General features: G+C 44.4%; 1 protein-coding gene across 4 annotated transcripts in view; it reads right to left on the bottom strand.

The window, feature by feature from the left end:
- The window catches only part of GTF2F2 (general transcription factor IIF subunit 2), a 179,443-nt gene that overhangs the window by 31,435 nt on the left and 133,639 nt on the right, over positions 1–14,369 (bottom strand). The window contains exons 8-10 of one of the 4 annotated variants that reach the window (XR_014070543.1): positions 12,508–12,730; positions 10,516–10,622; positions 5,334–8,269 (exon numbers count right to left, since the gene is read on the bottom strand). Coding sequence is in view for 1 of the 4 variants with exons in the window: in XM_081547372.1 (XP_081403498.1) it covers positions 12,611–12,730 (120 nt within the window). In the remaining 3 variants the exon portion in view is untranslated. Of the gene's footprint in view, positions 1–5,333; positions 8,270–9,284; positions 12,731–14,369 lie in introns of those variants that run through there. The other 3 variants (XR_014070542.1, XR_014070541.1, XM_081547372.1) reach the window with 3 other exon arrangements.

Raw genomic sequence — 14,369 nt, 5'->3', positions numbered from 1 at the left:
TGGCATGTCATCCCCACCCCCAATGATTCTGAGGACTGTGGAGTCCCATCCCAAGGTCACAGGTGTGAGGACTTGAACCAAGGCCACAGACACGGAGCCCTGAACCAAAGTCACCTCTGAAATTAACTGAGCCCCTTTGTAACCATTGCTAAAAGCCCCTCGATCATCACCAGCAAGGTTCCTGACCCCAAATTAGGCAAAAATGCCCCTCCCAGTACTCACCCTATAGTGGCCTAACCAATGCCGCCCTCCAATAGGAATTTCTTTGTCTTGAAGCTATAAAAATTGGCTACTAGCCCACAAAAGGCGTCAGCTCTCCCTTGAGCTGGCCCGCTGTGCTAACAGCGTCCCGTGACTCTCCCTGGTCATTTGCAGCGCCTTCATTGTCCCTGCTCTCTGTCCTTAATAAACTCACTCTCTTCTGAAATGCTCTGTGTCTGGGCTTTTCCAGCCTGCACTCAGAATGCTACAATGACTAGGTGGGTTTGAGAATCCTGGGGTTGGAGAGGCCATGGCGCTGGGGATGGTTCACCTTTCTGTGCCTTTGTTTGTGTGTGTGTAGAATGGGGACAGAAACAGCCGTTTCAGTCTGAGATGTTCAGAGCACTTTTCGGTGCACACTTGTTGTTGTTCAGGCCCTAAGCTGTGTCTGACTCTTTGATACCTCCTGGATGACAGCACGCCAGGCTACCCTGTCCTCCACTATTTCCCGGAGCTTGTTCAAACTCATGCCCATCGAGTCGGTGACGCCATCCAACCATCTCACCCTCTGTCATCCCCTTCTCTTCCTGCCTTCGATCTTTCCCAGCATCAGGGTCTTTTCCAATGAGCTGGCTCTTCCCATCAGGTGGCCAAAGTATTGGAGCTCCAGCTTCAGCATCAGTCCTTCCAGTGAATATTCAGGGTTGATTTCCTTTAGGATTGACTGTATTGATTTCCTTGCAGTTCAAGGGACTCTCAAGTCTTCTCCAACATCACAGTTCAAAAGTATCAGTTCTTCAGTGTTCAGCCTTTTTTATGGTCCAACTCTCACATCCGCACATGACTACTGGAGAAACCATAGTTTTGACTATACAGACTTTTGTCGGCTAAGTGATGTCTCTGCTTTTTAACAGGCTTTCTATGTTTATCGTAGCTTTTCTTTCAAGGAGCAAGCGTCTTTTAATTTCATGGCAGCAGTCACCATTCACAGTGATTTTGGAGCCCAAGAAAAGAAAGTCTCTCACAGTTTCCATTGTTTCCCCATCTACCTGCCATGAAGTGATGGGACCAGATGCCATGATCTTAGTTTTCTGAATGTTGAGTTTTAAGCCACCTTTTTAGTCTCCTCTTTCAGCCTCATCAAGAGGCTCTTTAGTTCCTCTTTACTTTCTGCCATTAGAATGGTATCATTTGCATATTTGAGGTTGTTGGTATTTCTCCTGGAAACTTTGATTCCAGCTTGTGATTCACCCAGCCCAGCATTTCACACGATATACTCTGCATATAAATTATATAAGCAGGGTGACAACACACAGCCTTGTCATACTCCTTTCCCAATTTTGAGCCAGTCTGTCGTTCCATGTCCAGTTCTAACTGTTGCTTCTTGACCTGCATACAGGTTTTTCAGGAGGCAGGTAAGGTGGTGTGGTATTCCTATCTCCTGAAGAATTTTCCACGATTTGCTTGTTGTGATCCACACAATCAAAGGCTTTAGCGTAATCAATGAAGCAGATGCTTTTTTAGAATTCCCTTGCTTTCTTCAACAGATGTTGGCAATTTGATCTCTGGCTCCTCTGCCTTTTCTAAACCCAGTTTGCACACCTGGAAGTTCTCGGTCCATGCACTGCTGAAGCCTAGCTTGAAGGCGAGCATAACCTTGCTAGCATGTGAAATGAGTGCAACTATACAGTAGTTTAAACATTCTTTGGTATTGCCCTTCTTTGGGATTGGCATGAAAACTGACCTTGTGTGAATGCAAGTATCACCTTAACCTTCTAAGAACTAGGATTCAAACACTTTAAAATTGTTGCTGATAGTGCGAGTGAAATGGTCCTTTATTAGCTGAATCTTCACGTAAGCAGGTCACCCTTCTCTTCCATAGGTTGGGCAGTCTCTGTTCTTTTGTCTTTACACGGGAGCACAGGAATTTTAAAACTGGAAAGTCCGTTCCTCAGAGTTTCCACTATTACCCGAGACTCACTGGCGGATGGTCCCCAGGGCTCTCTCTTCAGCTGGGACTCCAGGCACAGACTCTCCTCCGCAGAGAGGAACGCCCTGGGGCAGGGACCCTGGGTTCTCCTATTCCCTGCCGTGCGTTCCTGAGAGTGCTGCAGAGGGCACCTTTCGCGGATGCTCAGCTAGCGGAACTGCTTCCTTGGGAAGCCCTCCATCCCTGCACTGGAGGGGGCTCTGTTGACACACATGCTTCTACTGGTCGAGGGGCAGGCAGGCAGCAATCCAACTTTTGCAGGAAATCTGGAGAGGGGACCCAGAGTTAAGTCGGTCAGCTGTGAGAAGTTGAGCCGAAAAGTAGTGGGACAGTGAGGCCAGAGTGGAAGATAAAGCAAAGTGCAGGCAGAACTTCTGGGGGGACATGGACCTCTGGAGCCAGGGCAGCCCCCAGAGCTCAGGAGGCAGGCAGACCAAAGGCAGAGACCTCGTGGCCCAAGATGGAGGGAAGAAGGGCCCACCCCCCTGAGGGCTGATCTTGCTTCCTCTGAGCCAACTTGAGTGGATTTCTCCCTCTTACAACCCAAGAGCACCGGGTAGGGCGGAGTCCGGTGTGGGCTGGGGGACAGAGGAGTATTTCTGGGAGGAGGCAGGATGTGCAGGAGCAGGCGGGCCCACAGCAGGGGGAGGGGGCAGGTGATGGCGCGAAGCCAGATAGCGAGTGGTCTTTTCCTGGAACACACACGCCTGTCTAGAGCCTTGCCATCTGTTCACAGCAGGACGGCGATGTGTACAACTCAGCGTGTGTGTTGCACCTGGTCTGTGACATGGGCAGAAGCTCTGAGTGAGAACGGTAAACCCCTCTCCAGTCTCACGACAGCTGAGACCGACAGGCTAGCTGGGCCAGGCCCATGGTTTACAAACATGGAGTCTTAAAGCCAGAAAGGACGTCGGAGATCAACTTGACCAACTTCTCACCAAGTACAGACACCCACTTCCACTGACCAGTCTCCATGCAGCCACGTCCCCTAACCCACAAGTTTCTCCATCCCAGAGTACTAGTGATGACCACCTGAGAACTCCTGGCAAGAATAAGTCATCAGATGTGACGGAGAACACGATCTCCGGTTCTGACTTCCTGGCCTCTCTCCGAGTTCGTTTCTAACACACGTGATGCCCCAGCCTTGACTGACACACAATTTTCATGAGGAAATCATGAAACTAGTTGGGCCCAACAGAAAAACACTTATTTAAGATGATGCTGGTGTTCTTTCGTGTCCTTTCCTGGTTGATTACTGGGTTTCTGCCTGCAACAGCATTTGACTCGATACATCCACACAGAGGTGTTCCAGGCAAAGGTCTGTGGGCTTCGGACAAATCTGTGTGTAGGTGGTTAACAGAATGCAATCTTGGAGCTGGCTGACATGCTGCTGGGGTTTCACTTGGCAGTGCTGTCTGAGGGTGACTGAAAGTTTTATTTTCTAAGAAGATATACAGCTTGGTGAGTAATAAGGGCTCACAACCTTCAGAAACTGCATCTGAACACATCCATTTGCCTGTGTTCATGGGAAGCCTGGCTTGCCCAGCACAGGAGGGGTCCCTTGATCTCCTCTCAGACCCTGGGCTCAATGCAGGGATCAGGCTCCTTACCCCAAGGCGTGAGGCATGAGAAAGTGGACATTGTGGGGCTGACATTAGCTGAAGCTTCAGCTCAAGCTACCTTGAACTCTAGCCTCAGCTTTTCCACAGTCCCATGGAGACACGGTCCGAGAATCTACCTTGGTTCGCTCTGCTTTCCAAACCAGCAGATCTCTTACCTCCCTTACTACGGTAGGAAGTAATCATTCAAAGTTGCTTTCTCATACATTCAGCAAATTAAAGAAGTGATGAGTTTCTCTTTGTTCAGTGACACTCATCTTCCCAACGTACTGTGGGCGTATGGGCTTCCCAGATGGCTCAGTGGTAAAGAATTTGCCTGCCAATGCAGGAGACGTGGGTTTGATCCCTGGGTTGGGACAGTCCCCTGGAGTAGGAAATGGCAAACCACCCCAATATTCTTGCCTGGGAAACCCCATGGACAGAGGGGCCTGACGGGCTACAGTCCATGGGGGTCATAGAGTCAGACACGACTGAGCAAGCACACGCAAGCCTAAGTGACTTTGTGGATCAGCTCCCAGTGGACTGAATTCAAGGCCTTCATCGCTGCACATAATGGGCACTTTCTTCCCTTTTGGGGATGGAACTGAGCTCTGTTAATCCTAGGAGAACTGGTGAAGGCAACAGGGCAGGCCTCTCCCCAACACTCTAAATGGTACTGACCTGATTCTCAGGTCCTTCCCTGACAGAAGTGACCCACAGGCTGAAGCCTCACTCAGCTCCCCCATTGCAGCTGCTCGGGTGGCACCGAGGACGCAGCAAGTGACATTCAGTAAAAGTCTGATGAAGTCCAGGCTCTCTCCCACATTTAGGCCTCAAGGGAGAGGCTCTTTCTTGACAGGGAGACTTGAGGTATTCTCTAACCCCCACACCCAATGGGGTTCAAATGGAGTAGCTTTTAAGTTATTTCATAAAAGGTACGCTCTCCTTTAAAAATATATGCAGTGTAGCAAGCAATTTCCAAGGTGGCGCGGTGGTAAAGAAACCAACTAACAACACAGGAGATGCAGGAGACATGGGTTTGATCCCTGGGTCGGGAAGATCCCTTGGAATAGGAAACGGCAACCCACTCCAGTATTCTTACCTTGAAAATTCCTTGGACAGAGGAGCCTGGCGGGCTACAGTCCATGGGGTCACAGAATCGAACATGACTGTGCATGAGCATATATCTATATATACACACACGCATTCAAATATTTGTCATTAATATACTCTCATTATAAAAATACCATCCCTCTCATGATAGAAAGCCATTCTTCGGTACCTCTGAGGACTGGTTCCAGGAGCCTCCTCAGATACCAAAATCTGCAGGTGCTCAAGTTCCTTATAAACAAGGGCGTGGTACAATGAACACTGCTAAGACAGGTCTGACTGCATGCATGTGAAGAGACTCCCCCTTGGCCTCCTCCCTAGAGGTTGCCCTGTTAAGAGTTCAGTGTGTTCTTTGACTTGTTAACATACATGTGTGCTCATGCAGAAATACGTATTTTGCTGTTTTTAACAGAAATGGGACCTTACTATGAATAGATGGGGAAACAGTATCAGACTTTATTTTTTTGGGCTCCAAAAGCAGTGCTGATGGTGATTGCAGCCATGAAATTAAAAGACGCTTACTCTTTGGAAGGAAGGTTACGACCAATCTAGATAGCATATTTAAAAGCAGAGACATTACTTTGCCAAGAAAGGTCAAGGCTATGGTTTTTCCAGTGGTCATGTATGGATGTGAGAGTTGGGACGGTGAAGAAAGCTGAGTGCCAAAGAATTGATGCTTTTGAACTGTGGTGTTGGAGAAGACTCTTGAGAGTCCCTTGGACTGCAAGGAGATCCAACCAGTCCATCCTCAAGGAGATCAGTCCTGGGTGTTCATTGGAAGGACTGATGTTGAAGTTGAAACTCCAATACTTTGGCCACCTCATGCGAAGAGTTGACTCATTGGAAAAGACCCTGATGCTGGGAAAGGATTGGGGGCAGGAGGAGAAGGGGACAACAGAGGATGACATGGTTGGATGGCATCACCGACCGATGGACATGGGTTTGGGTAAACTCCGGGAGTTGGTGATGGACAGGGAGGCCGGGCGTGCTGCGATTCATGGGGTTGCAGAGAGTTGGACACAACTGAGCGACTGAAGGGAACTGATGAAGACTGTTATGAAACTCGCTTTTTACTCTCGAGAATACTGAGCTGAACCCAGGGCAGTGCATTCATGTGTCTCATTGTTTCAACTGTTGCAGACACTCCATAATACAGATGAGTCAAACTTTCACCTTTCATTGTTGACGGATATTTTCCTAGTTTTCATCCTGCTTCTAAAACCAGGTGTATTGAGGGATATTTTATATGCAGTAAAATCCATCCTTTTAAATGTGCAGATTATGTTTTAACAAACACTCATGTAACCACCACCATGATAATTTCCATGACTGCAAAAGTTCCCTTGTGTCTCTTTGTAGTAAACCTCATTTACCATCAACCCCAGGCAAATACTGGCCCATTTTTATCCCGTTTTCCTGTTTCCAGAATGTCATAGTTGGAAGTATATAGTACATCACCCCCCCCCCACCCCAACCAAGTTCTGATTCTTTCACTTGGCACAAGGGATCAGAGATTCACCCAAATGGCTGTATCACTCAGTCCTTCACTTTCATTGCTGAGTGAGTTGTATTCATTCACTGTCTACACTACAGTTTATCTAGTCACTAGTTGGTGGACACTTGGGTGGTTTCCAGTTTTTGACAATCAGGATCAAATCTGTTTAAACATTTGTGTACAGGTGTTTCGTATGCACATATTATTTTCATTTTTCCTGGGCAAATACTTAGGAGTGAGATTGCCAGGTTATACGGTGGCATGATTAACTTAACCAAAAAAATGCCATACCGTTTTTCAGCACACCTATAGAATTCTGTCTTCCCATGAGGGATTCTCACGTGAGTGTTCCAGTTGCATGCATGTCAGTACTTGGTACTGTCGGGTCTCCAGAATCTTAGCCATCCTGGTAGGTGTGTAATGGTATTTTGTGGTGGTCTTACTTCGCATTTCCCTAATGACCAACAATGCTGAGCAGCTTGTCAAGTGCTTCTTTGTAGCTTCTGGGTGAGGTGTATGTGTATAGTTATTGCTCACTTTAAAATTGGGTTGTTTTGTTATTATTTGAGAGACCTTTATACAGTCTAGATGTAAGTATTCTACTTGTATTTTATAAATATATACTCCTCTACAGAATGTTTTTTTTAGCTTTGGCTGCTCTTGGTCCTTGTTGCTGTGCAGGATCTCGGGCTGCAGCAAGCAGGGGGCACGGGGACTCTTCACTGTGATGTGTGGACTTCCGTTGTTGCAGCACTTGTTGTGCACGGGCTTAGCTGCCCCAAGGCATGTGGAATCTTCCCAGACCAGGGATCAAACCCGTGTCCCCTGCATTGGCAAGTGGATTCTTAACCGCTGGACCATCAAGGAAGGCTGTCTATAGATTTTTAGTCTCCCTTTCAACATCACTGATGAGAAACCGTTACGTATTTCTGAAGTGCTATTAGCAGTTTCATGCTATCCTGGTCTCTCTCTGGAGATCCGCATGTGACAATGTTAAGAGAATGCATGGCTGAATGAATGCTCCTTACTGTCTCGGCTGTGTCCCGGGGGTGAGAAGGTCATCAGTGGTCTAGAGGGGGAACTGGGCAGCAGGCTGACTTAAGGAAGAGATTCATGAGAACTCTTTTGGAAGTCTAGCATCCCATCATATGTCACTTTTGCAAAGCTCACCTTTTCTATTTCCACTGAATTAACCAAGATTCCTCAACAGTGTAGAGAGACAGCTCAGACACAGCTGTGCTCATCCTGCTCCCGTTCTCCGTCCTCGAGTCCCGACATTCACTGCTCAGGGGTGATAGGCTGTGCTTGCCTCTGGAAAGCTCAGGTGTTTTTGACTTTACTATTTTTAATTGAAATACATCTGATATAGAAACACTGTCAAGGAATACAACACGATTTGATAATTTATATATTGTGATATAATCACCAATGAAGTATAGTTAGCTCTTCTATACTGTAATTACTTCTTCTGTTGTGGTATAAGTAAGGTCTAGTCTCTGAGCAAGTTTGATGATTACTGTTAATAATACAGCAGTGCTGTCTTTACTCACTGTGCTCTTCAGGACTTATTAACTACTAGTTCCAAGTTTGTGTCCTTCAGCAACAGCTCTCCTATCCCATCCTTAACCTCTGGAAAACACCACTTTTCTGTTTTTATGAGTTTAGCCTTTTTACCTTCCACATGTACGTGACAGCATACACCATTTGTCTTTCTGACTTATTTAGCACAATGCCCTCAAGGTCCATCCACGTTGAAAATGGCAGGATTTCCTTCTTCTCACGGCTGAATAATCTCCCATTGCATAATGTACGTATACTACATCTTCTCTATCCATTCATCCATTGATGGGCACTTATGCTGTTTCCATCTCTTGGCTGTTGGGAACAATGTTGCAGTAAACACACAGGTGCACATATTTGTTTGAACTCCTGTTTTCATTTCCTTTGGGTATATGCACACCCAGAAGTGGGATTTCTAGATCATACGGTAGTTCTATTTTTAACTTTTTGAGGAACCTCAGTGCTGTTTCCCATAAGGGCTGAACCAATGTATATTTCTACCAATAGTGCACAAGAGGTCCCTTTTCTCCACATTCTCACCAACACTTATCTCTTGCCTTTCTTCAGGACAGCCATTCTAACAGGTGTGAGGTGATAGCTCACTGTGGTTTTGATTTCCATTTCCCTGATGAGTAGTGATGCTGAGTATTTTTTCATGTACCTGTTGGCCATGTGCATGTCTTCTTCCAGCCACTCCAGATTTTTCACCTGTAAATGGTAAGCCAGGCCAAACATCCACTAGTGCCAGCTAGTCATCACTAAATGAGGAAAAGGAGAAATAGAGAAAGCTCTACTTCAGCCTCAGCTCTTGGGGAGGCCCTCCAGGCCAACTAGGAGTAACTGGGCCTCCAAAAAGGAGTCATTCGACCTTATTTATTTCTTATTCCCTATATGTCTTTATTGATTAGCATTTGCAGTGGCGACGGACAAATGACTGGGACCTCAAACCTCTAACACACAATTCACTAAAAGTTGGTGTGGACTGAAGTAACTTAGCACACACACACACACACATGTTGTAGGGTTGTTGTCAGGATTACATGAGTTGAAAGAAAGTGAAAGTGTTAGTTGCTCAGTTGTGTCTCACTCTTTGCAATCCCATGACTGTAGCCCACCAGTCTCCTCTTTCCATGGGATTCTCCAGGCAAGAATACTGGAGTGGGTTGCCATGCCCTCCTCCAGGGGATCGTCCTGATCCAGGGATGGAACTGGGTCTCCCAAATTGCATGTTGTAGGGCTGTTGTGAGGATTACACGAGTCATAGGAGTCAAATGCCTAGCACAGTGTCTGGCACACAGTAAGAGTTCAATAAACAGTTTAAAGTAGAAGCTACAGCATTGAAAAAGTCCTTTTTTAATTTAGATGATTTTCAACAAAATCAGATGGAAGCTGTTAATTTTCTTAAGACTTATACCGCCTGTCTGTCAGGTGTTACATCATGCTACTGTATAATCAGTGGTGGTACCTGCTCAAAGGAAAGGAACCAGGAAGAAGCAAGCATGGGAGTACGTGAAGAAAAGTAATGTTACAAAGCGATCCCTGATCCCTTGTCTTACATACTATGAAAAAGATACTAGGCTTAGGAGAATACGCTGGACTGTCAAAGCAATGAAAACTGAACCAAAAAGATACTCAGCTTGTCACCTCTTGGACCATTACACAAATGCCAGGGAAGATGGCCAATACACTGAGACGAAAGGCAAGCTTTCAGCAAGTGAAGTCTGAACGAAGGCAGCACCTTTCAGCTGGTGCCATAGCTAGTGTCCTCCCGTCACATTCCACTGTGATCCTGGACACCCATGGAGCTCAAGGAGTCCACTCGAACGCTGCACACCCTACGTGGGTGCTTGAAGTGTAACAGGGATTAAAAGTTAGCAAGAGGAGCCTGACTTTAAAGGTGATAATGTAATCATGTCCTGTGGGTCAGGAAGGGCTGGGTGTCTAGATTCAGGCAGGGGATGCCAAAGACCACTGGTCGCCACTTTGATCACCTTTTTCCAGGTTTGGAGGCAAGACGAGGGGAAGTGGGGGGAGACTCGTGGGCTTCTGGGAACGTAAACTCTAGCATTCACTTTATCCCAAAAGGGCAGAATTCTCCTAAAGAGGGACTGGTACTCATGATAATATGTTGGGCAGGAAACGGTTCTATAAAATGGACATTATCTACTTCTCAGCACTAATTCTTTAAACGAGACAGTATTTTAGAACATTTGATACATTTCCAGGCACTGTTTCCTCTTATTTTCATTAATATGTACCAATGGTGATAACAATGGCTTCAAAGAAAATGTGATCACAGACCATCAGGAACAACTGCACCTCTGCTGAAATCCAGGAGAGCTGCTTTTGATACCATAGAGCTAAACTGGTTTACTTTTTAAAGATATGTCACTTTGGATGCTACTGGTAACATGTGATTTCAAATCTTTCCAATGCCAAGCAACCACAGTCTTACTACATTTTGTCAGTTAAAATATCCCCAAAGTGTGTGCACTGGCTGAGTTTAACAATCTCATTGATTACATATGGCCTTCTTGTCGTCTTACGATGGAACATCTTACCAGGTGTATATCTCCCTCATCAGCCTTCCTCTCTCGCCATCTCACAGTGTTTATAAGGGTTTAGGATTTTTGGCTGCCAAAACCATGTTTATCAGAGCAAGAGAGTCCTGAAATAAAAGAAAAAGGGAACCCAGGTGGAAGAGAGAGTCTCCTTCTCGACCAACAGCTGTATTTTTGCACTAAGTAAGAAAGCAATTTCAAAAAATTAATCAGGAATGGCACCAGTCTACCACCTATTCTACTGAATAGATAATAAGTATTTAAGAGATACGATACTGTCAGTGTGATAAAGTACAAGGTAACTAAAACAAGCTTAAGAACCAAGTTGGCAGAGAATAACCAAAGCACAGCTTTCGATAAGACAAAGTTGCCCTGGCAACTCTGCCAGCAGCAAGTTCTGGCAGGTGCTGTCACTACAGAAACAAAAGGCAGGGGTGGAGGAGACACAGGTCTGCTTCAGAGCAGTGTCATACATCCAAAAAGACAAGGTCTGGGGGAAGATATATGCTCTGAACAAAGCGTATAACAGGTGCCCAGAATTCTCAGCTGTATACAGATGTATCACACCATTATCCATCTGCTTGCTTACACTGAGCCTTAAGTAACTGGGAATTGAAAGGCAATGGAGGGATGTCCCTGGTGGTCCAGTGGTTACAACTCCAATGCAGGGGGTGTGGGTTCGATCCCTGACTGGGGACCTAAGATCCCACATGCCTTGCAGTCAAAAAAACAAAACATAAAACAGAAGCTATACTATAACAAATTCAATAAAGACTTATGTTTGGTTACTGCAGCACAGTTAAGCGAGGATAAGACAACTGGAGGTGGGAGACCCTTCCTTAGTTTTATTTCACTGGGAATCCCAGGACAAAAACTTCAATGCACTGGTACTCAGCTTCAGCATCCTGCTGTTAAAAAATCAAATAATACAGGAAAATATTTATCTCAGTGGACAGATTATTTCCATGATTTGTTTTAATTACATAACATTAAAAAATTTTGGCATTTGCTGCTTCTTGGTTGTAAGCATACAGAAACAGCTGACAATACTAACAAGTAAAAATAAATTCTTAATTGTGTTTAGTTTGCTAAAGCTTCTTTTGTTTTGGTGATCTTATTCGTGGGTATGCTTTTGGATTGCCTAATATATAACATTTTGTGCTATGTAATACCATGAACAGGTATTGTTTTTATTTAAAACTAATTAAAAAGAAAGACAAAAGAAACACTTTCATTCCCCAGGAGCTGACATTAACCTGTTTGTCTGTACACATCAACCTTACCCCTACAACCCTCCTTTAGGTGGTAAACAGCCTTTGTTACACACTAGTCAATACAGGCTTGCTGAGTGTGCAGTAAACATCTTTGAGAAGCTTATGATGGGGGATGTATATCTCGAATTGGAAAACCATTTAATTTATAATTATTTTAAAAGAAGAAAAGAGGAAAGAAAGAACAACTGACCACGACTTTTCCACTTCTCATGTCACTGTCACTAGGGTAAAGTAAGCTAATGAAACTTGCTATCTTGAAAAAGAAAAAGAAACAAAACAAACTGCTACCTTGTACACACCCAAATGCTATCCTTTCCTTAATATGTGCAAATATGAAACACAACCACCTATTAACAAAAACAAAAACAAAAAGACAGCCTTGCTCTTTGACAATTTCAGAATAAGCAATTTTCTTTAGTTCCTTTTGAGAATTTCTGTAGTTGCCTATTTTTTTTTTTCCTGCGGTGCCATTCACTTTGGATCTACATCACTTCAACTCCTCACGCAAAGACGGGGAGTGCTCATTTAGAAAACATTTCCTAATTTTACATTTTAAAGTTAATATTTAAAAAGAAAAACCTTTCAACTCCCCACCCCCTCATGAATAATCTGGTTTAATACAAGTATATAAATAAAGGTGTTCTTTTTCCTCAAAAATCATTTAAGCAACTTTACAAGAACTATTGTTTAAAAAATTTACCGAAAGAAATTAAAGTACCAGTCATTTCCCCCCGTAATAGATGGTGCTCAAGGGTGCACGTATCAAGGCTGTCTGCGCAGCTCATCATCCTTTAGTTCCGTTAGGCGGGCTTTCAATCTTCTTAATCACTTTTTTCTTCTACTTGATAATGTCTGTATTCTGGCTTCAGTTCCCATGTGTTTTTGTGGATCCCTTTTACATTTTGAACACCGATTTCCTTTAAGATGTCCTTCAGGTACGACTGAAAAACAGAAACAAAATAACCTTGACAGATGAGATAAAGAAGGCAGGAAACAAAAATATAAAATAAAATGACACACCAAACTACATTTACAAGGAACAAAAATTATGGTCCTGAAAGCCCCATTAGATTTCTCTGTAATGAATTTCAATAAACTGCCTTTTTGATTATCTGCATACAATACATGATAACTGCATTAAATATGATTATTTGCATTAAAGGGCTTGGAAGTCCTGAATGTTAGCAGCCTTGAGAGCTTAAACAAAAAAAAAAAAGGGAAAGGGAGTCTAGAAGGAAATACATTAGAAAATTTGGTGGTACTTAATTTACACAGTATACCAAGTGTAATGAGCCCCCAAGTTCCGTGGTATCACTGAGTTCACAGTCAGACAGGGTTATTCTTGGATAGGAAACACTCATTTTAGAAGCAGGAGCATATGTTATTTTTCTATGAAGCAAGCACATGACAGGCACCCAGACTTCTCAGTTCTAAGGTGAGTTCTCAAATTTGCTATTGCGCCACTTGCTTTTCTTGTGTAATAAGGTAACTCATTAAGCATGTTTAATATTGTTTGTATCATGGCCAAGGTTGCCTAGACAGAGGAAGGGAGAATAAGATATGTTAAAAATCCTGAGGGCTGCAGTTTTCTTGGGCTTGGGTCCACCAAAGGATAGAGGTGAGAAATGATGGAAGTCAGAATGCTTTATCATGGTATTTCAGGCACCTGAAAATTCAGGTATCACCCAAATTGATCACTGCTACTGCTAAGTCGCTTCAATCGTGTCTGACTCTGTGCGACCCCATAGACGGCAGCCCACCAGGCTCTGCCGTCCCTGGGATTCTCCAGGCAAGAATACTGGAGTGGGTTGCCATTTCCTTCTCCAGTGCATGAAAGGGAAAAGTGGAAGTGAAGTCGCTCAGTCGTGTCCAACTCCCAGCAACCCCATGGACCGTAGCCTACCAGGCTCCTCTGTCCATGGGATTCTCCAGGCTAGAGTACTGGAGTGGGGTGCCATTGCCTTCTCCAGAGGCATGAAAACGATGGCTATGAAAAATGTAGTATCAAACCCCACCTTTGCTTGCCAATGCTCAAGGTGAAAAAGCATTTCACTATAAACCAATACAAATTACAGTACTTCCTTCTTGAGGAAGAGAGAAAAGTTAAATATTTAAAACAAATTCCTGCCCCCCTACATAACCAATGAGCCAAACAAGAATTTTTGTGTGTACGCTTCACAGAACCAGTTACAGGTACATTACAGTGACTCATCTCATTGATGGAAGATGTAATAGGATGTAAATGTTTTAATTTATGGAAATGAGGCACTAATTTAAAAAGTGGCTGATAACGGCTTGATAATGTTGAAGGCGGTGCCTTTCTCAAGCGTGATACTAGACTGCCTATATCGGAACTTCACGGGGGCCTGTGAGCTAAACCCTACTGTAGGTCGAGTGAATTAAATCTCTGGCGCCAGGCACGGGAAACTGCATTTCACAAGCCCCCTGGAGCTGACTGAACTAAAGTCCACAGCAACTGCTCACAAGATTCTTCTGGCTCCAGTGGTCTGGGATCTTTGGGTCCGTGCAGTGTTATTTAGTTTTCTGAGCCTCACTGTGGCTGGAGAGTATGTGTTAACC

This window comes from Giraffa tippelskirchi, chromosome 12 (assembly GCF_054371585.1).
Source record: "Giraffa tippelskirchi isolate mGirTip1 chromosome 12, T2T-mGirTip1v1.2.pri, whole genome shotgun sequence".
NCBI classification, from domain to species: domain Eukaryota; kingdom Metazoa; phylum Chordata; class Mammalia; order Artiodactyla; family Giraffidae; genus Giraffa; species Giraffa tippelskirchi.
The sequence above is the reverse complement of the archived record's forward strand: the minus strand, read 5'-3'. Positions and strand labels throughout refer to the sequence as shown.